Source organism: Carettochelys insculpta, chromosome 6 (assembly GCF_033958435.1).
Source record: "Carettochelys insculpta isolate YL-2023 chromosome 6, ASM3395843v1, whole genome shotgun sequence".
NCBI classification, from domain to species: domain Eukaryota; kingdom Metazoa; phylum Chordata; order Testudines; family Carettochelyidae; genus Carettochelys; species Carettochelys insculpta.
In genome coordinates, this window is record NC_134142.1 from 83,001,422 (window position 1) to 83,023,127 (window position 21,706).

The window sequence follows — 21,706 nt, forward strand, 5'->3', positions numbered from 1 at the left end:
TTCTGCATGTGATTCTATCATTCCTCTTATGTAGAGTGTGTCTTTTATGGCACTGAGGTCTGTTCTAAGGATTATCACGTACGGACAAGAACATAATTTAAATTAGTGAAAATTCTAAAGAAAAAAAAATCGTCATACTTATTGAACATAGTTCCAACATTCTGCATCTGTAATAACTCCTGATCACTCTTGGATCCTGCTTGAACTTGCTTGTTTATCTGCATGCTTGCTTAACTGGTCCTACTTCTGTGTCCATTGTCACTGAGGCTCTTCTAAATTAAACCATCACCCTGAGTAACAGCAAGGGTGTTGGTTAAAAACATGAGAAACCAGTGACAATGTGAAAGAAATCAGGAGGCCATCTCTTCTCTTCTTATGATCTAAAAACTGTAGAAATGTAAAAGGTTCAGGCCTGTTTTAGATAAAAACTGGACCAGAAGTGGAAAATAATGGTGGTGGTGGTTCTACAGATATTAATCTTAAAATTGATTCAACCATCATCATAACAGTGGTAGTCTCCAATGATGGTATTGAACATGAAGACTCAACTACGGCTGGATGGGCACCTGGCATTCAACCTGGAGAGGATGATGACGACAAATATCACACAAATAATACTAGGGATACTTTGATACCTGGAAGGGATTTTGATGTGGAAATTGGACATGGCAGTGAAGCAGCTTCTACAGCCACCAGTAAGGAAAATGAATTACAGTACTTTTTCTAATCCTTCACCTTTTTTAATGCTTCAGGGTATAAAGGTGAAACTGTAAAATACTGGGGCAATGTTATGGTCCAAAAGATTATTCTTTTATTTAGAGTTTTTAAAGCCAGAAAATAGTTTCTACCAAAGTGCATGAAAGAGAAAGTATTTTAGCTGTAGAGCTATGTGGAATGTGATGATTTAACTAGTGTTTCCAGCACTTTTTCATCTCAGAGAAGATGAGCAGCATCCCTACCTTTCACCAACTCCGGGGAGCCTTTCTAGAACATCAGTATAATAAAGGTGAAGCAATACATATGATTACAGTTGCTAGTGTTCCACAGTCAAGCTGTGGAGATACTATTTTCTAAAGTAAAAGCCCGAACCACAGAACATTTTTGGTCTATCTTCCTGATCATGTTATTCATTTCATTTTCTGTCATCCAAAGCAATCATTTGTATGTTAGCAAAATAACATTTAGTCTCACCCCACCCTACTGATGTTAGGAACATATACTTTACGAAAGAATTTCCAGTATCATATTTTTCCCCACTAATTTTTGCTGATAAGTAATCCATCAGTGATTATTGGCATCTATGGTGCTGGAAGAACACGGTTGTTATTTCTCAGCTGCTTCAGTTTTCAAAGTGTGTTTCTGGTAGAGCTCTTTGTATAAAAAATAACATACATTGAGCACAATATGCATTTTGTTCTTCCATGCTGTAACATGAAAGTAATTATTCTTGAAAACTAAGAAGCTTTCCTGTATCCCCAAATCCACTTTTCATTTAAATTATCAACCCAGAGATGAATTTTTTTCCTAAATGCTGCACCTTCTGTCTCACACTGTACCAGTTCATCTGCTGGTATAACTCAAGAGAAGTCAACAGAGTCATGCCAGCAGAGAATTTATCCAATAATATGCAGCCATATTTCTTGCACAAACTCAAGACTATGAACATGTATTAATACCATATCTCTCGTCAAAGAATTTTAAAAGATAGTCATGAGATATTAATATTTTAAAGGAGTTAAAATTTGCATGAAAAACCTTTAATTTCATATTGAAAAAAGCTTTGAATATAAAAAATGAGTTGGTTCTGTGGTGGAGATACACTGATTTCTATCTGTGGTTTGTAGATTCTAACTGGTTTATATTAAATGTTCTAGATGTTACTTTCTTCTCATATTGGTTTTATGTTGGCCTTGGCAGAGGCAGTATTAATTTACATTGGTTTAAATGAGATCAGAAACCAGCCTTCAATCTTTTCAGATCTTAATGAATGAGCTACAAACGCAGAAAAATGAACCAGATCAGAACTACATTTAGAGCCCAAATTTTCAAGTATAGATGCCTCAAGTATTAGAAATTTAATACATAAATATATTTTATAAAATGTTATATTCCTGTCCTGTTTTTAATATTTAAATGGGTAACTTGCAAAGAGTACTTGTATCTCCTTACATTTTCTTATTTAAAAAAAAAAAACAAAAACCTCATGTACTCCAGGCTGTTCCTTAATTTACTGTGTGTATGTCAAACACTGAAGAAATGTTTGTTCAGTTCCTTTTTTGAATATGTAAAACCTGACAGAGCTGATGCTAAGGTAATTTTTCAGACCATCTGTTTAGAGTCTTTGTGGCAATCAAAGACATTATATTAATGCAGCAACAGAAGTCATGAGACCCTCTTCCCAACATTTTTCCAGCTATGTAGGGCATGTTATCCATCCATTTTATTTAGTGCTGCAGCATTATAATAGAGCAGAGAGAATGCTAGGTCACAGCTCTACCACAGTGTGCTGACACTGAGGGAGGAAAAGGAGGGTTTTCATAAGATGGGCCTTGCATAAGCATGAACTGGGTGACAAAGAAGGTTCACTTTATATGTTAATAAAACATATTTAAAGGCTCAGTCTCCAGAAATTCTTTTCTCATTCTGCTCTCCCTCCTGTTTTCACTTGCTTTTCCGCTGTAGTCATGTTCAGCTGTGGTCTGACATCATAAATATTACTGCTCTTTTGCCCAAAAACCACAGTGGGATAGTGAAGCCATGCACTGAAAATATCCAAATGTATTTTTGATTCTTTGCAAGGAAGGAATATGTTTAAGTAGCCAGAAGTTGAACCACACAGAAGTCCCTGGGGCCCTATCTATCTACTTCCTGCAGGTGTCCTATGGAGGGAATAAACTCGGCCTCTGATATTGCATCACTTAACTGAATTCTAGATATTGTGAATATTTTGGGGTTTTGATAATATAATCCAAGAGAGCTAAAATCTTTATAGATATCTGGAGTTTACTGCTATAGAAATATTAGCTGTTCAGTTCAAAGGCATTTTGTGGACGGAGCATCATGCTAGGGCCTTAATTGATGTCTCTTGAAAACTGTGGGTACAAAAGCCACTGTGTAGTCTGACCATCTTTGTCTGTTTTCTTGGAAGGCTAGATCGAGCCCTTCAGATGTTAACTTGAGTGCTCGCTTCTTTGTGCTGAGCTATGAATTTCCCATGGGACAGCATGAAGTAGCCCCTCAGATGAAAATAAAGAACATCTGGAGGTTTCATGAAGAGCTCGTTGGCTGAATTTAACAGCAGAAAAATGTGCTTCTTAGTTCTGTTTGCCAGCTATTATTAGCTAATGAGATAACTGATTCTGATCAGAGAGCAATCATGAAGTGCCTTGGAGGATGAGAGGAAGTTTGAACTTGACAAGAGAGAATTTAGGAGTAGTTCAGAGTGTACATAAGGGTATATGATGGTGCGCTTGACTGAGGTTGGGGCTAGACAGAGATATTACCATACTCGAGAATTAAGTTGGTTGGGGCACAGCCCTGTACATGTTATTTATGAGAATCAGGCCAGTGTAGGGGTATATGGTTGAACTGGAGACCCAATCCAATTTCACAATACAATATCAAGACAACTAGTCTTCCAGATGCCTCCCTTCTAGAACATGAAACTTCTGAGAACAATAACCATTTGAACAGCCAAACAGAGTATCTAGGGTCTAGAAGAACCGTTTCATAAAACCAACACCAAATGACTGGTGATGTCTTGGTTCAGCCCAAAAAAAAATATCACCTCTAAACTTAACACACTGGATCTATCTCAATTATGTGATCAGTTGATGTCACTATAGCAATTAGCAATATAGACTGACCAATACCAATGTTGGGGGTTGGATTAGATGACCTGTTGAGGTCTTTTCCGGCCCTAATCTTCTAATGAGTACAAAATCCACAGATGGCATGAATTATAAACTGTCGGGTCAGTAAATTGGTATGTGGCTGATTGCATTTGACTTATGAAATAATGGAAAAAATTGGATTGTAGTCTATCCGTTTCTTTTTTGCTCCCTAGACAGAAGGCTTTGATATTGCTGAGAGGACAGTGTGCTTGGTGTTGTTGGAGAGAATACTTCAAACCTTGCTCAAACCACACACCTACTGGTTGTTTAAGGATAGTGTCCCCGTCCCATATAGGGCCAGGTGTATGATGGCGATAAAAGCAAAAGGATCTATTTGCAAGTGGGCAGAGGATACTCCTTCCATTAGAAATAGCATCCTGATATTGGAGTGCTATTCATGATAATAGCTATCATATTTAGAGCTGGCCAGAAAATGGCCATTCTATTTCATGAACGTTTGAGGTTTTGAAATTTCACATTGGAATAAAAACAGAACCTTTAAGAAGTTTTCAAGAAGCATACTTGTTTTGAAATGTCCAATTTTGGATCAACAATGTCAAGTTTTGAATTTCTCTCTCTCTCTGGAATAGACCAGAGAGTCCTTCCTGGACCTCGCAATCTGTCTGTTGAAAATGTCATTAAAATCAATACATTTCTGCAAAACATTTTGGTTTTGACTGAACAGCATTTATGGAGAGAAAATTTCCTGATCAGCTTCACATTTTAACCTCTGAAACAATAACTTGATAATAAGTGGAAACAGCCCAAAACAACAATATGCGGTTGTTGAGAAAAATTAATCATATTATTCAAGATAAGAACACCAGACCTAGTTATACTGTTTACAAATACGTTTTGATGAGGTGTGGCCTGTGCAATGTTTTCCTATGCTAGCTTTAGTCTGAGATTTTTGCAGTGTAAAATCTTTCTTTCTGGATGCCAGGTGAATTTTGTAGTCATACCATATTTTCAGTGGTGAAGGGGCATGTCTGTAACTTCCTATTTTATATCCTCTAGGCTTGTTGGTCATAATGGATGTGTTTGTTGTCTAGGTGCTACACATAAATACGGTGGAAGAAAAGCATATCCTGGACATGTCACAACACCAAAACCAGGTTCACAGCCAAGATCAGCCCAAATACCAGGTTGGTACCTGAAGCCATTGCCTTGCACAGTCGGATCACAAAATTGAAGAAATAAAGATGAAAGGGTTATTCTAGGAGATAATAGCTAACCCACACTCCTGCCAATACATTCTGTTCTTCAGCTCTGAGGCAAAATAGTCACAATACATGGGAAGGTGAAAATAGAAATCAAGAGAATTGTGAGGCTCTGCATCTGCTGCAGATGTTTTGCTAATATATTAGGTACAATGTGTATAATTGTGTGCTAGAAAAATGTCATAGCAGATTCTATCCCCTTGTGTTAGACCCAACACAATGTCAGTGGAAGTGATACCATACAAGTAGCTTCACTGCTGGACCTAATTTTGATCTCAGTTGCACTCCTATAGCTCCACTGATGTAGTGAATTTGCTCTCAATATTCACCTGGGTAAATGAATTTCAGAATCAGACTCAGAAATTATGGTAAATGTCAGTTTGTCGTGTCGTAGTGCTGGGATGCTATGTTTGGATTGTAAACAGTGTATGTCCCTTTAAAGGCTTAGGTGTTCACCTGAAATGAAGAAAAGTGTAGACTTTCCACTCTGTTTTTAAGTCACCTGTATTTACATATTGTTGCAGATGTCTCAAACCAGGCCTCTCCCTCCTACTGAAGACATGAATGACTAATGAAATCTTTTCCCCTGTTACAGGCCCAAGCGATCTCTCACAGTATAGGATTTCCAGGTGTTTACATTCAGCAACAGTTTTATTTAATTTCACAAGCCAAGAAGTACATGTATTCCTGATTCCAATGCTCAGTGTGACTATCAGAAATGTTTTAACACAGCATTACTTACACTCTTGTGTTAGTACAGTATTAGACATACAGGCTGGGTCTACACTTGCTGCCAATTTCTAAGGAGGCATGTTAATCAGGGTGACGGGAGATTACTAATGAAGTGCTGTGGTGAATATGCAGCACTTCATTAGGGTAATTCTCCCCCATGGCAACTTCGAAGTGTCAAACTTCCAAGTGCCGGCATGTTTGTAGCCAGGGGCACTTCAGAGTGCCGGTGACATTTTAAAGTACCAAATTTTGATATTTGTGATAGGTACACTGAGGATTGGAATGAGGAATACATTTAGTACTGTGCCTGTGAAATTTTGGGGAGTAATTTTGGGGAGTAAAGGCATTTTGAAGTAGTGCAGCCACTTCAAAGTGCCTGCGGCTGTACGCATGCCGGCACTTGGAAGTTTGACACTTGGAAGTTGCTGTGGGGGAGAATCAGCCTAATGAAGGGCTGCGTATTCACCACAGCACTTCACTAGTAATCTCCCATCACCCTGATTAACATTCCCCCTTCGAAGTTGGGGGCAAGTGTAGACAAGCCCACAGTCTTGTGTATTACAAAAAAATCATGACAATCAGCAGGAGAGGTGTATTGTAAAAAAAAATGCAAACAAGCCCACGTTCCTGCTATTTTCTCAACTTGCAAATGAGAATAGGAACTAAATTATACCCCAATTTTGCCCACAGACTGGCTCATTATAGTGGCTTCTCTTCTGGCTCTGGCATTGGTTCTGGCTGTCTGCATTGCTGTCAACAGTCGGAGAAGGTAAGGAAGCCTATTTCTAGCTTTGGTTAGAGAAGGTCATTGTTGAAGAACATGCTGGCTTGCTGTCTTTACTGTTGGGGGATATATAAAGCTTCTGGTAGCTTCAGAAAAGCAGAAAGAAAAGTTTCTGACTGAATGACAACTTCTGTAAACAGCACATTTCTTCCTTGTAATAAACAATAGTTATCAGATACTGATGAGTTTGGGGCCCCAGTCCTGCACTGAATGCTGAGCAGTGAACCTTTGCACTTATGTGGAGCCCTGTGGAAATTATTGAGTGAATGGGTCTTTTTTACATTGGCTGTCTAGATTAGAGCAATTTGTCTGGCCATATGTGGGGGTGTTGCAGCTCTTGACTTTGGGGTCTTGGAGGGTCTCCTCCTCCCCCCACACATCCAACAGGGCCTGGACCTTGGCCCCAATCCAGGAAGAGGTCCACCTCTTGGTGCCCCAGGGTGGCTCCTGGGACCTCAGGCTTGTCCCTCCAGGGCCCAGCGGGGTTGCAGGCTCCCTGTGACTCAGCCATGTCCAATGTTTGAGGCAAAGTATGGCTGTGAGGACATGGGAGACTGCAACCTGTAGCTCTGGTGCTGCTGTGCTCTGAGCTTTGTGCCACAGGGTTTCCCAGGGTCCCTGCATCTTTAAGAATGGCTAGAGGCAGGGACCATAAAGCGCTGATTGCTGTGGACAGGGTATCCCCTGGGGCAGCTGCGTGATGCCCTGGAGGCCCCTTTTCTGACCACATTTCAGCTCCCTGGAAAATCCAGACCAGCTTTTTATTGACAGATCTCTCTTGACAGAGGCATTCATCCCCATGGTGAGCAGGGTACTGCTGTCAGCGAAAGTGCTGCATTCTGTCAATTCATTGTCAACGCCCTTGGGAATCTGGACACTCCTCAAGTTTTGTCAGCAAAACAGCCTTTTTTCTAACAAAACCCTCTAGTCTAGACATAACCACAAGTAACAAAAACTGACCTTATCCATGGCAGGGTAAGGCAATCATTTCCCTCTGTGTCTTAACTATTAAGTGCCTGACCCTGATTCCTGAATGAGAATTAATAATCTGTTATACAGATACGAACAGAAGCATATGCAGTAAATAATAAGGGGGTCCCTGGATTAACTAAATGTAACCCCGCTGTGTTCTTTGCACAGGCCACAAGAGTACAGTTACTCTATGTGGTAGGCTACATACACCCCACTCAGAGGACTGCTGAGATGGAATTTACCTGCTCTCACTAACTAAGAGAACCATCACAGCTGCCAGTCCTGATTGCAGCAGTTTGCACTCAGCCTGACTGGATCAGCTGCAGAGAGTCAATTCCCCAGGCCATCCAGGAGACTATGAAAGAGTTCTGCTGAGGGAGCATTTGAAAGGGTTGGCAAGAAGGGGGAAGGGACTGGGGCTTTAGTTAGATGGCTGGAACTAGGACAAGCATTAAAAAAGGACGGGGGAGGAGAGAAGGAGGTTCTTTGGATCTTGACTGCCAGTAGTCACAGTTGTGACGTGTGCTGTAGGGCTGGTTTAGAAAAACCTTGTAGTAAGCAGGGGGTCTGCTAACTTAAGTGAAATCTTTAAGTATTCAGAATATTACTTGGTGGTGTTAAGTTTACAACTTTTCTTCCTTGTTCTCTTGTCTTATATCATTTCTATATTACTTCTTATAAAGTGATCTCAAAATGTCTTCATGACCTTTAGAGAAAATAGTCTCACAACAGCATGGGTGAAATGCTATTTGCCTCAGATTCCCTATGTACAAAAAGTGAGGTGACTTACCCAATTTTAACTAGGAAGTCTGTAGAAACCAGGTCTCCCTACTCAGTCTTAAACAAAAGCTCCTCCTTCTCTTATTAATAGCTGTTCTGAGGTTTACTTTCTATTTGAATGTTAAACTTGAACTTTCCATTAGTGCAAATATTCTCAAGCACTTTTGTCAGAGTACACAATGAACTAAATTAATTTCGTGTTTACATGGGCCCTGCTCAGAAGCAATGATTATCTCATCTCTGGCAGGGCCAAGCATGCCCAAAGAAGTGAATGAGGGAGAAGACATAGCCAGGTTGGCCACTGAAATGTAGACTCCAGCAGGAGGATACCAAAGGGCAGTTAAAGCTAGAGGGAAGGAATCCTTGATTAGGTCCTCCCACAAAGTAAAGCAGGCTTTGTGAGGCAGGGAAGTTCATATCGGGGCCTCAGCTGCGTATAATGGTAAGTTCAAGTCAACAGAGATGGTGCTGATTTACACCAGCTGAGGTTCTGGCCTGATGACTATATGCACACCAACAATGCTCCTTTGAGATGCCTGCTAGAGGAAATGCTAATCTAAAATATTAGGCACGTGGTAAAACACACTAATCTACAGCCTCTCTTGTGAGTTGATCTAAGAATCAGAGTACAAGTACTATGGCTTATTGATTTGTGCCACTCTGCTATGTCTACAAAGCTAAGGCTGCTTTCTCCCCCACGCTTTTTCTCTCCTCACCCCAACTCCACTCAGTAAATTGCCATGGAAACCAATGAGAGGTCCAGCCAAGATCAGATACAGAGAGAATCTCTCCAGAACTGAAACAATTTGGAAGCTGTAACTTATTAAATACGTCTTAAAATTGAAAATGCATTTTACTTTTAAGCACCTTAGAGACTTATACTCTTGAGAGTTCTTTACCTAAAAAATATGTTAACATCTAACGTGCTACAGGACTGCTTATTATTTGTGAAGGTACAGACTAACACAGCTGCTCCTCTGAGGCTTTATTTTTAGTTTTAAATTTAGGAAGTTAAAATGTTACATACAACATAGTGCTAGGTGTACACCCTCCAACCTCACCCCCTACTAATTTGTAGTGAGTGGGAAGAAATATTTGTGAAATAGAAAGTAGGGATCTGTGAAGGGAGATTAAAAAAAAAAGGTTAACTTTTTGCTCATCTATTGACAAGTGTTAATTAGGTTTAATTACTCACAGTAATTCATGCTACCGAACAAGCATACTGTAGAATATTTTCTAAAAGTGTACATATGAAAATGTCAAGTATCGGAGGGGTAGCCATGTTAGTCTGGATCTGTAACAGCAATGAAGGATCCTGTGGCACCTTATAGACTAACAGAAAAGTTTTGAGCATGAGCTTTCGTGAGCACAGACTCACTTCATCAGATGCTGGCTCGCTGCCGCACAGCTCGTCTAGACGGGGCTCCTTTTCGAAAGGACCCTGCCTACTTTGAAGTCCCCTTATTCCCATCTGCTCAAAGGAATCAGGGGACTTTGAAGTAGCCGGGGTCCTTTAGAAAAGGAGCCCCATCTGGACGAGCCGTGCGGCGACGAGCCGCATCAATTTCGAAGTGCTCTGGCCGTCCACATGCTAATGAGGTGATGAATATGCATTTCGGCACTTCGTTAGTAAACTTCGAAATGGCCATTTGCATGGCCATTTTGAAGTTTTGGGCTAGTATATACGTAGCCTGAATGTCTTAGAAATTCCAATCAAAGAAGTAGATCATTTTGGTGAATAGTGAAAGGCTTGATCTCATGTAAATTTCCCTCTTTTCATAGTTTCTGTCTAGGTGATATTTTGAACCAGTGCAATCCAAGGCCCAACTAAATGAATTAATATTTTAAATAAAGAATCCACCTCTCCATTCTGAATAGCCCCTTTCAAAATATTCATTACTGGGAGACCGGTCCTTCACTGCACAATCCATGATGAAATACCCCAAAATGTAGATGTCACTCTGGAAAGAAATTCTGCTCTTCCTTACATCCCATGGAATGCCATTAGTGTAGTATTTTCTATATTGGTGTTGAGTGTGTGTAATTCAAGAGTGAATTAGGTCCCAGGTGTTGTATAAAGTAAACATGGCAAATTGATACAAGGGGGATCTGTTCTTGGTCACCTTGGTTAAAACAGCTGTTGTATGTCCGGCAGCAAAAATATACTTGATTCAAATAAAAGATGGAGAAATAATAAAAGTGCCAAATTAGTACTTCAAATGGAATTCACTTAGCCAAAGCAGGAAGCATTTTAAAGCAAGTTTGAATAAACAATCTAGTGGTTTTCAAAGAATAGAGCTGCTTGTGTACATCTTTAATTATATTTAACTGTGCACATCTTATATTTAACTATGCAACATAACTGGGTTTCTGAATAGTAACAGAGAGAAAGCTGTGCTAGTCTATATACTGTCAAAACACAAAAGCAGTAAAGTAGCACTTTAAAGACTAACAAAATAATTTATTAAGCGAGCTTTCGTGGGACAGACCCACTTCTTCAGTCTCTGTCCCATGAAAGCTCATCACCTAATAAATTTTGTTAGTCTTTAAAGTGCTACTTTACTGCTTTTTTGTTTTAACTGGCTTTCTGGTTTAACCAGGTCCATGAAATAGCTCTGAGTATATAGAACCAGCACAACTAGCCTTTATGCTGCCATTCCTATACCATAGCATGTGATGAGTTAGGGAGAGGGAGTGGAAGAAAGGAAGATGACCTGGCTTTATTTTCATTGCTCAATACAGCTTTCAACTAGCTGAACCATTTGTTAATAGCATGGTGACCCTATCTGTAACTGCCAGCATAGTTCTAGTCCTGGCACATGAAACAGAGAACAGAAGAGAAAAATGATCCTCTGTTTTAACTGGAGATATGCTGGAGTCTGACTCCAAATAGCCAGTCACCTACTAAGTTTGATACATCTCGGAAACCATGATAGTTCCAGATTTTGGGGCTGGTGCCATAACCTACATTGGGACTGGAACAAAACCCTAAACTGGAGACTCCCAAACTTTAGAAACTCAACACCAGTTCCAAATGTTGAATCTTCAGAATTAGGTATAAAAATAATTAACCAATATATAAAGTAGGGTTGTTGATTAATTTCAGTTAACTCATGCAATTAACTCAAAATTAATCATGATTAAAATAATTAATTGACGTTTCAATCACACTGCTAAATAACAGACTACCAATTGAAATGTATAAATGTTTTGGATGTTTTTTTACATTTACAGTTACAACACAAATACAAAGTGTACAGTGCTCACTTTATATTATTCTTGTTACACATTTTAATTGTAAAAATGAGAAAAAGTGTATATCAATTTACTTCATACAAGTATTATGTCATGAGAGTGTAACTTACATATGTAAATAGTTACATAATTGCACTCTAAAGCATAACAATATAAAACATCAATGCCTACAAGTCCACTCTGTACTACTTCTTGTTCAGCTAACTCTTAAAAGCAACGTTTGTTTACATTTGCAGGAGATAATGCTGCCTGTTTCTTATTTATAATGTCACCTGAAAGTAAGAACAGACATTCCTATGGGACTTTTTTAGTAGGGTATTACAATGTATTTACGTGCCAGATATGCTAAGTATTGATGTGCCCTTTGGGCTTCAGTCAACGTCCCAGAGTACATGCATCCATGCTGATGATGCTCATTAGAAATTAAATTTGTGACTCAGTTCCTTGAGGGATATTGTATGTCTCCTGTTCTGTTTTTACTCTCATCTTGCCTTATATTTCGTATAATGGTAGTCTCAGATAATGACCCAACATATGTTCATTTTAAGAACACTTTCCCTACAGATTTTACAAAAGATAAAGAAGGTACCAATGTTCTATATCTAAACATAGCTACTGCATTTGACCCAAGGTTTAAGAATCTGAAGTACCGTCCAAAATCTGAGGGACGAGGTGAGGTACATGCTTCAGAAGTCTTAGAAGAGCAACACTCTAATGTGCAAACTACAGAATCAGAACCATCAAAAAAGAAAATCAGCTTTTTGCTGATAGGATGGAACTCAGATGATGCAAATGAATATATGTTGGTCCACACTGCTTTGGATCATTATCAAGTAGAAGCCATTAGCAGCACGTATGCATGTCCTCTGGAAAGGAGGTTGAAGTGTGAAGGGATATATGAATCTTGAGCACATCTGGCATGTAAATATTTTGTGATGCTGGCTATAACAATGCCCTGCAAACATCTGTTTTCAGTTTCAGGTGACATTATAAACAAGAAGTAGGCAGCATTATTTTTTTACAAATATAAACACACTTATGTGTCTGTGTGGACAAGAAGTAGGACTGGCTGGACTTGTAGGCTCTAAAGTTTTACATTGTTTTATTTTTAATGCAGTTATTTTTGTACATATTTCTACATTTGTAAATTTTACTTTCATGATAGAGATTGCACTATAGTATTTGCAACTGGAGAATGGAGAAATACAAGTGTTTATTACAGTGCAAATATCTGTGAAAAAATGAGCACTATACACTTTCTATTCTGTGTTGTAACTGAAATAAAAATATTTCAAAAAGTAGAAAGCATCCAAAGTATTTAAGGAAATGGTATTCTATGCTGGTTTTACATCATGATTAACTACACAATTAATTGTGATTTTTTTTACTCACCTGATTAATTGCAATTAATTTTAATCGCTTAACAATTCTAATATAAAGGATGGTATTTAAAAAAAAACTCTCTTCATGTCAATGGGAGCAGAAAAAGGGTAGCTGGGGAATACTTTTGGCTACCTTACATGAATTAATATATCCAGTACAGATGAAAGCTTTATGTATTATGCTAGCTTTTCTCCATTGACAAACTCAAGTTTTATTTCCTTTGCACTCTTCCTAGAAAATCTTCTCTGTATGCTGTACTTTCCATTTCCATAATCTCCATTTGTGTTGCTTATTTTTCCTAGATGTGGGCAGAAGAAGAAGCTAGTGATTAATGATAACAAAGGGTCCGTGTCAGACAAGAAGATGGGTGGACTGAATGGAGAAGCCAGCAAATCTCAAGAAATGGTGCACTTGGTACATAAAGAACAGTCAGATAATCAAACAGGTTCATGTGATGAATTCCTGACCACAGATGAAACGCAAAATCAACAAGAGGCTGACCTGAAGACTGGGATATAATAATATTGGGCCATTTTGTAGATCGTGAGTTGGGGAAATCAAAATCACACAGAACTGGGCCTGGAACTCAGATGCAATGTGCTACTGATGTCTTTTGAGCATAATTAAGCATACATTTCCTTGTTTTTAATATTTTTAAAATCAGGTCCAAATTTTAAAACATTGACATTGCTTCCTGATATAAGCCCCTGAGACTTCCATAAATTTTTCAGTTCCCATTTCCTAGCTGGAAGTCACTTATATATAGTGTGTAAAGAGGAATGCTAGTTAAAATTATAATTTCTCCACTTGCAGTACCTTCACTGAATGGCAATACAGAAATATCTCCATCTGTACTCCATCTCTACTTCAGCTACTCCATCTCTAAGGCATTTATGGTACTAAACTTACGTGGCAATAGCATAAGTGAGAACTAAATGTCAAGAGAAAAATACAGAATTAAATCAGAAAGGGTTTCTGTACGATCTGTATTATACCACGATCTTTAAAAATCACCTTGCAGCCCTGAGGAATTTGTCACATGTGTTCAGGATCTGCAGATAATGGCAAATCATGACATTTTAGAATGATTACTACTAGGATTAAAATGAGAGAACCCCAAAAGGACAAAGTTATTTATCTCTATTTTTAAAAAACATCCATGAATATATAATGCTAATAATTTTTATTGGGATGAGTGAGTAACTTGAGGCATGAAAACTTGAGCTGGTATATAATAAACTTCTATTCTTTATTATCATAACAATCTTTTGCTGTAATCCTTCACTTTCAAAGCTGTCTGTTCCTGTTTCCCACCCCACCCCCATCCATCAATCAAGTATGTTCTCTAGGGAGCTTTAAGTAAGTTGCTCAATAAATGCAGTGACCAGAATTTAAGAACAGATTACAAAATCTAGCAGTAGGAAAAGATCAAAACAAGATGGCTTTTTTTTCTTGCAGAACAGGGCTCTATCCATCTCTGCTGTATGTTTTAATCATAAAACATTGAACTTAGGACAGTCTGGTTTTTTATTCCCATAATTGTTGCATGTTACACTATCTTGATTATATTTTAACAGTCAAAATAATGTGCTACACTCTTTTGGATTCCACTTCATCCAACTTCTTTAAAACTCTGCTTATTAAAAATTGCCAAGAGAAATATTGTTCACTTGTTGAAACAAGAAGCTAGAAAACTGCATAAAGATCAAAGATTCCAACAACATAAAATAACTCCAGCTGCATTGCCACATGCTTCCCGCCCCTCCCCAGCCACACCTTGTATATCCCATTTATGTACAGATGCTGCAAATTATGTTACACTGAATTGATTGAATCTTATCAGCAAGAAATTGAATTACCAGCAATATTTTACACAGCTTTACTTTAAGGAAAATTCTAATTAAACACAATTCATTAAGTAGTTATAATCAATGCAGACCATGTGCCACATGGAATGGAAATTGTTAAATGTTTAGTCATTTAAGGAAAATAGTCCCATTCACTGACCATGGATCGTTAATGAACTTAGACAGGCTCCACTAAAGTCATTTTTAAAATTTCCTTTATGAAGAAACTTCAGCAGTTAAAATTTCAGCTAGAGTTGTCTGATACTGTGTTGTATTCATACCACTACATGTGTGATTTCTGAATTGTTTTTCTCAATGTACATTTCTAGCAGCTCTCCAAAAGCATTTACTTTATAACATACTGTACCTTGGTAACATTTCTCAGGCAGATTGCCATGGGTGAAATTCACCCCAGTGCAAGAGGGGCCAGCATAAGCATGACTAAAGTCTTATTTTGGCCACTGAACAGGGATATTTCTCAAATAGTAAGCTAAATGTATACGCCAGTGGGCTGTTCATGATCAGATACTTTGAAGTTAATGATGTTATCATTTATAACATCGCTAAATATGGTCTACTTTCAACAATCTTGTCCCATCATGAACATACATGACTGAGTTATGCTGTGAGATATTTGTTTTCCTTCAGGTATTTTTCATTCCAGAAGTAATTTTTGATAGTGTTTTCTGTGAGGCATTGTAAATCAAGATGGTCTGTTGAAGGATTCATTTAAATGGGCCCTGTGCATAAAAGTTGATCAAAGCAGAGGGCCAGAACAAAGCCTATTCACTTCTTGAATTCTAGCTGAACATAGGTCTCTGTGCAAAGGAAATATTTGATTGCCATGGAGCAAAGACTTCTTTAAGTACAGGCTTAAGCATGTTGCACATTGGAATTCTCATGTCAAAACAGGTATCTATTCAGCTATTTAATGAGGAAATCTGCCATCTGCTTCCTAGATTTCCCTGTTCCGTGTTCAGTGTGTAATATATGGCAAGGGCACTATGACTTGACTTCTTAGAAGGGTTGTTTGTTTTGTTGCTTTATTTTATAATGCATGCAGTCTCTCATACAGAAGCAGTGCCATTATGATTTTATATGTGCTAAAATGATTCATATTGCATCATGTCATGTGCCACAGGTGTAATTAATTTGCATTATACTTTCAAAATATTGTCATTTCATGCATGCAATGTACGAAGTATTCATGTCGAGGTGGGCTTTTATTGTTTGGTTGGGGTTTTTTTTAATTTTTTTTTAATGAGTACCCATGATATATTTATTGACAAATTAATTTGAAGGAAGAAAGTGGAAAAATAAATTGTAAACTGACCTTCCAAAAATAAACCTGATCCTAAATTAAGGGAAAGATAAGATTGGCATTATTAATAGCTGGGGGGGGGTTGTTTGTTTTGCTTTGCTTTGTACCGGTGAGCCGTAGGTAGCTAGCTATACAGGATTGAAAACCTTAGACTGCACCCAGATAAAACTCCCTATAATCTTGTATACTTAATACATATTGGGGATCAGGGGGATGACTTTCCAAGCATTCAATCCACTAGGATAGAACTCAGCTTGACAGTGGTTTGTCTTTTCTAGAAAATGGATGATGGATCTAAAGCTCATCTCACCTAGAGCTGAATCCCACCAGATCCTAAGCTCCTACTGAAGCCAGTGGCAGTTGCAGGGACTCAGCACAGAGTGAGATCAAACCCTTACACCTGTGTCACACCAGTGAAATTCTACTAACAGTTTTGGGGTGTGCATGAGCCCAGTATTTTTTTCTGGTACCACTTAATTTTCCAGTGAGACTGGTTTAACTCAAAGAGAGGAAGTATAGGGCAGCACTCGTAAGCAGCATATGGTGTCTAATTGCCTCAAGCAAAAGCAATGCTGAAAATAAGAAATATAGCCAGTAATTGAACTTACTTGGAAATGCTAGGTAAAGCACAGGCTGTATTAAAAACTGGAGGTGGCTATAATCTCTGGATATGTCTATATTTACTACAGGTTCGCCATGCAGCGATTGATCTGCCAGAGTTCAATTTTTCTGTGCCAGTGAAAATGTAGCAAAATTGATCTCTGGGCTCAGCTGTCGACCCCGCTTCTCCACACTACCATGTGAAATAAAGGACTTTGGCACAAGCTCAAAGAACATTAATCTACACTAAGGAACAAAGTCAATTCCAATACATCAATTCTAGCTACACTAATGGTGTGGCTAGAATTGTGTATCTGGGATCAACTTTGATCCCTAGCGTAGACCAGGCCTAAGTCTTTTTGTGATTAATGGCTTCATCCATGTTTTTTGAATGATTTGTAAAGAACAGTTTTGTTGAAGCGGAGAGGAGAAAAGGATGACATTAAGATAAGGAGCTTTATATTAAGAGGTGTTCTAAATATTTTCCACAAAGTCAGTGGGAATTGGAATTCCCATGTGATATTTCTGTGGTATTTCTGGCTCCTCAGGGATGTTTCACATGTGTGATGTGACAGTACCAAGAACCTAACCCTGCCTGAGCAGTTTGGAAGGATTTAGGATGCTGATAGAGATTCCCAAGGAGTTCATTGCCAGGGCCCTGTTCACCACATAGTAATAAAGCTGTGGAGTGACCAAGGCTCAGCCCTTAGTTAGAAGAATGCCTAACTGACCTTTCTATGGCTCCAGGAAAGTAACCATTTCCCTTTCCAAATTGTAATCCATTCTCTGGCACTGTGGGATCCAGGAGACTTGAAAAACTTCACTGAGCTAACAGTCATGGGGGCTATTTGGGATTAGATTGACTTCTTGAGGTTATTCAAGATTGCAACCAAAAACTTTTACTTTGTCTTAGTAACCTACTCCTTGCTCTTACTACTCAAGTTCCAGAGTACTAGATTTGGTACTTTAGATTTAGATCGATATAGAAACAGGTGATAGATCTGGACACAGATTAGCTTTCTGATGTAGGGTACAAGGTACTGAAACCTGAAGTTGCTTGGGGTGAGATTGTATCTCCATTGAAGTCAGTAACAAGTCTCTCATTCACTATTATAGAGCCAGGTATTTCGGGGGCGCAGAGCTTTATGTAATTAGAGGGGGAGAGAGATGTTATAGGCAGCAAGAAGTGTGTAAAATACTTGAGAGAAGTGGTGCAGTGAGAATGAAATCTCTAGAATGGGTACTTCGCACGTGAGAGATGAACATGCTGTAATTCTAGACAGGAATAAACAGAAATGATCTTTCCCAGTGAAATTTCCTCCTATTGTCTGCAAATTGATGTGAGTTCTCCCCATCACAGCTCCTCTAGTTATAAGTCTGCCATGTGGCAAGCACTACATACCCCATGCACGTCTGCTCTTATGAACAACTGCTTTCCCTACACAAAGTTACAAGAGTTGGAGTGTGAATTTGGCCAAGAGGAATAATGATGCCGTATAAATATGATTCAGATTATATTTTGTCTTCATTATCTCTGTTTAAATCTCTCATTACGGGTATATTTTCCCCAGTGCTTAATATAAGGCTTCTGGAAATGGCCATGCCAATATTTCCTGGCACCTATGAGAATGTTTTTAAGGGTTTACTCAGGTGAAGCAGGTTTGTGGTTGATTATGGAGGAATTACAAAGTTTTATCAGTTAACATGGAAGGAAAAATCCACTTTTGTATGCATGTCCATTACACACATGATAAAAAAGTTGCTGTTTGTAACAGTGGCCTCCTGAAATGAAGAACTCTGATTGGCTTTCCAAGGTAAAGGGACATGAAATCAATGAAACCTCTACTTTGCTTTACAGGCAGAATGGTTATGTTTACACTAGAGGGGTTTTTCGACTAACCTGGCATTTAGTAGACAAACCGGTGAAGCTTCTACACTAAAAATGTGTTCTGTTGACAGAACTCTGCACTTTTGTCGACAGCCTTCTGCCTCTCTCTCATGAGGCAGAACGCCCTTCTTGACAGACTCTGTCAACAAAAAACCCATGTGGATGCTTCGTGGGATCCTCTGTTGACAGACAGGGCTTCTGGGTCACTGGGTAGCCCTGTCTGCTTTGCTTCTAGTTGGCTGTTCTGTTGAGAGAGGGCTGAGCAGTCTGGCCACTCTGTCAACAAAGCAGATCGCTTTTTCGATCAGCTTTTTGCATGTAGATGCACTCTGTCAACAGAAGATTTGTTGTGAGGGTTCTTCTGTCAACAGAGCTTGGTTGTGTAGACACAACCAATGTGTTCCATGATGACCTAAAGAACATTTAACCAGTGGTATTTGCCTGTTAGCACTGTTTAAAGGGAAGTCATTATTTTAATTATAGCCTCTCATAAAAATAGTTTTAATACCATCTCTACGGCCCTCATTGTGCCAGAGGATATTTTGGGGAAGTTCTTCTGTCCCTTATATATTGCAAAAGCATTTCCTCTAAATGTTTTCAAATAATTGCAGCATTGCTGGAAAAAACATACATCTTAATTTTTACGGAAATAAGATCTGTGAATTAAAATTGATTGAGGTGCATTGTAAAACTGAGTGGAATTGTTTACAAAATTCACAAATCTTACCCTCCATAATGGTCAATAAGGGCTATTTCTAGCTCAACCATAAACATTTATTCTATACAGAAACTTGCTGAAAAGAAATCCAGAAACAATTAGAGGTCATGCTTTTTCTCCCATGAGCTTTTGAGAGGAAATAATGTTTTTAGCACATTAGGGTAGAATTGTGAAGTTAAAGTTTTGTAAGTAAGTTATTTCTTTTGCATTGCTTGAAATAAAATGCATTGTTTTGAGTTAAGTCCAAATTCCGATCTCATTTAGGCCTTGATTCAGAAATATATGTAAACATTTTCTTAGTTTTTCAGTGAAGAGAGCAGATTCTGTGGAAAAAAGTTATTCATATTGAGCTTAGTTGTGGAGATTAATGGGCTCGAAATGAGGCATCTAATTCTTTCCTTACTTGGTTTACTTATTGGTAAGGCTGCCATAAAGAAAGAACTATGTTCTCCTGCCCTGTATCAATTTAACGGCCTAAAATAAGATTACAATACCCACATACATGCTGAAATAATGGACCATGTTATGATGATTATTATGATCCTGTCATAAGTAATGACATAGGGATTATGGGTAGGGGTGGGGCTGGAGGCAGCAAGTACATTGGGAGACAGCAGTGCTACAGAGATTGCAGGTATGAGAGACTGCTAAAAATTAGACAAGCTTTCAAGTCTAAGTTAAGTTGGGAGTGCCTCAAGCCCTCAGAGGAGCTCAAGCTCAGGAAGGTGCAAAATTCACTTTACACCTTTTTGTCTTCACTCTCTCCGCTCCCCCCCACGTGTGACTCCTATTTAGAAGCTCTCTCCAGTAATATGTTTGAACTTCCATACATATCAGAACACAAGCAAGGTGGGTTAAGGATAGTGCTTCAGCCTTAAAGCTGACTTTTTTTTTTCCATGAGTTGGTTTAATTTGGGACATAGGCATTATTTTCTCATAGGAGTTGGGGTTGGTCTTTTGGTGGTGGTGTTTTGTTTTTTTGGTTCTTTGGGTTGGTGGTTTGTTTGTTTTTTCCCCACTAGCATAACCTAGAAAAGACCCATCATTTTCAGTGATTCCCAGTGAATGTAGACTTCATGCCATCTTTCTACCCACCGCTGAGCTGAATATATTTTATTCCTGTTCAAACCTTAAACCTGGGGCTGTATTTATGGCTTTTGTTCATGTCCCCCATGAAACATAAAGCACTTATCACAGGGCTGCTTCTGTCGTCGGTGCCCTCAATGTACCTCCATAATACAAAGCTTCCCCTCCCAGAGTGTAGAATATTGGTTTTTTTGTCCCCCACCTCAAGTTTACAGTGTTTCAGTGCAGCTTGCCTGGAGTGGAAAAAACTTTCACAGCATGAACTAGCTTCTTGCAGTATCCAAGACGCTCTGGCTGCTTCTACACAGAGCCGTGCTGTCAGCAGTGTGATGCAAAGGAGGGTCTTGAAAATGCAAATTGATGCTTATTAGCATATTCATGGAACTCATTTGCATAGTCACGCCTTATCACCCTTCCAGCAGAAAAAAGCATGTAGACATGGTCCTGCTGGCAAAACTTCCCTCCGTCGGTAGCCCCTTATGTTTGGAAAAAATCAGGGATAAGGGCCTGCCAGCAAAGGGGATTTTCACTGGCAGAACAATGTCTATACAGCTTGTTTTCTGCTGGCAGCAGCCCCTTGTCAACAGGGCGATGTCACACAACTATGCAAATTAACTGTTTGAATAAGCAAATGAGCATCCATTTGCATTTTTGAGCCCCCCTCCTCTGCATCACGCTGCCCGCAGAACGGCTCCATGTAGACACAGCCTGTGATCCCAGCAGACATTTGCTATGATTCCTCAAAACCTGAGCATGGGATAGAAAATTCCCCTAAATGATGAGAATCTCACCACAAAACTCTAGAAATGATGGGTTGGCTTGTTTTCCTTTTCAGATCCACAAGCGATCCAGTGTTTGGGTTCCAATCATGCAGTAATGCTGTTGTGTACATAATCTGTATGTGTTTGTTGCAGTTTGCAAATGTGGATGAATTTTTTTTAAATAAAAGATCTGTTCTCAAATTATTTATGAAAGTAGAAAGCTGGTTTTGTTTCACTCAGTTGGCTCATCTTATTCACTATAAGAAAATATGAAATTTCCAGCTAGAAGTAATTTTCATTTTCTCTTCTTCGTGTGTGTGTGTGTATGTGTGTGTGTGAGAGAGAGAGAGAGTGTGAGACAGAGAGCGAGAGAGATTCATTTGCGCATAATACTTCTGCCATTAGCTCCAAAAAGTTTGAAATGAATTCTATTTAATATTTGTAAAAGCCATTGATATAACCAGCA

At 38.8% G+C, this 21,706-nt stretch overlaps 1 protein-coding gene across 9 annotated transcripts in view; it reads left to right on the top strand.

The window, feature by feature from the left end:
* Positions 1-21,444, top strand: part of CD44 (CD44 molecule (IN blood group)) — a 112,129-nt gene extending 90,685 nt beyond the window's left edge. For 8 of the 9 annotated variants that reach the window (XM_074997491.1, XM_074997499.1, XM_074997496.1 and 5 more), the window contains 4 exons: positions 510-695; positions 4,946-5,038; positions 6,536-6,614; positions 13,322-21,444. In XM_074997491.1, coding sequence (XP_074853592.1) covers positions 510-695; positions 4,946-5,038; positions 6,536-6,614; positions 13,322-13,538 — 575 coding nt within the window. In that variant the 3' untranslated portion in view covers positions 13,539-21,444. The remainder of the gene's footprint in view (positions 1-509; positions 696-4,945; positions 5,039-6,535; positions 6,615-13,321) is intronic. The other variant, XM_074997500.1, reaches the window with a different exon arrangement.
* Positions 21,445-21,706: the final 262 nt, after the last annotated feature.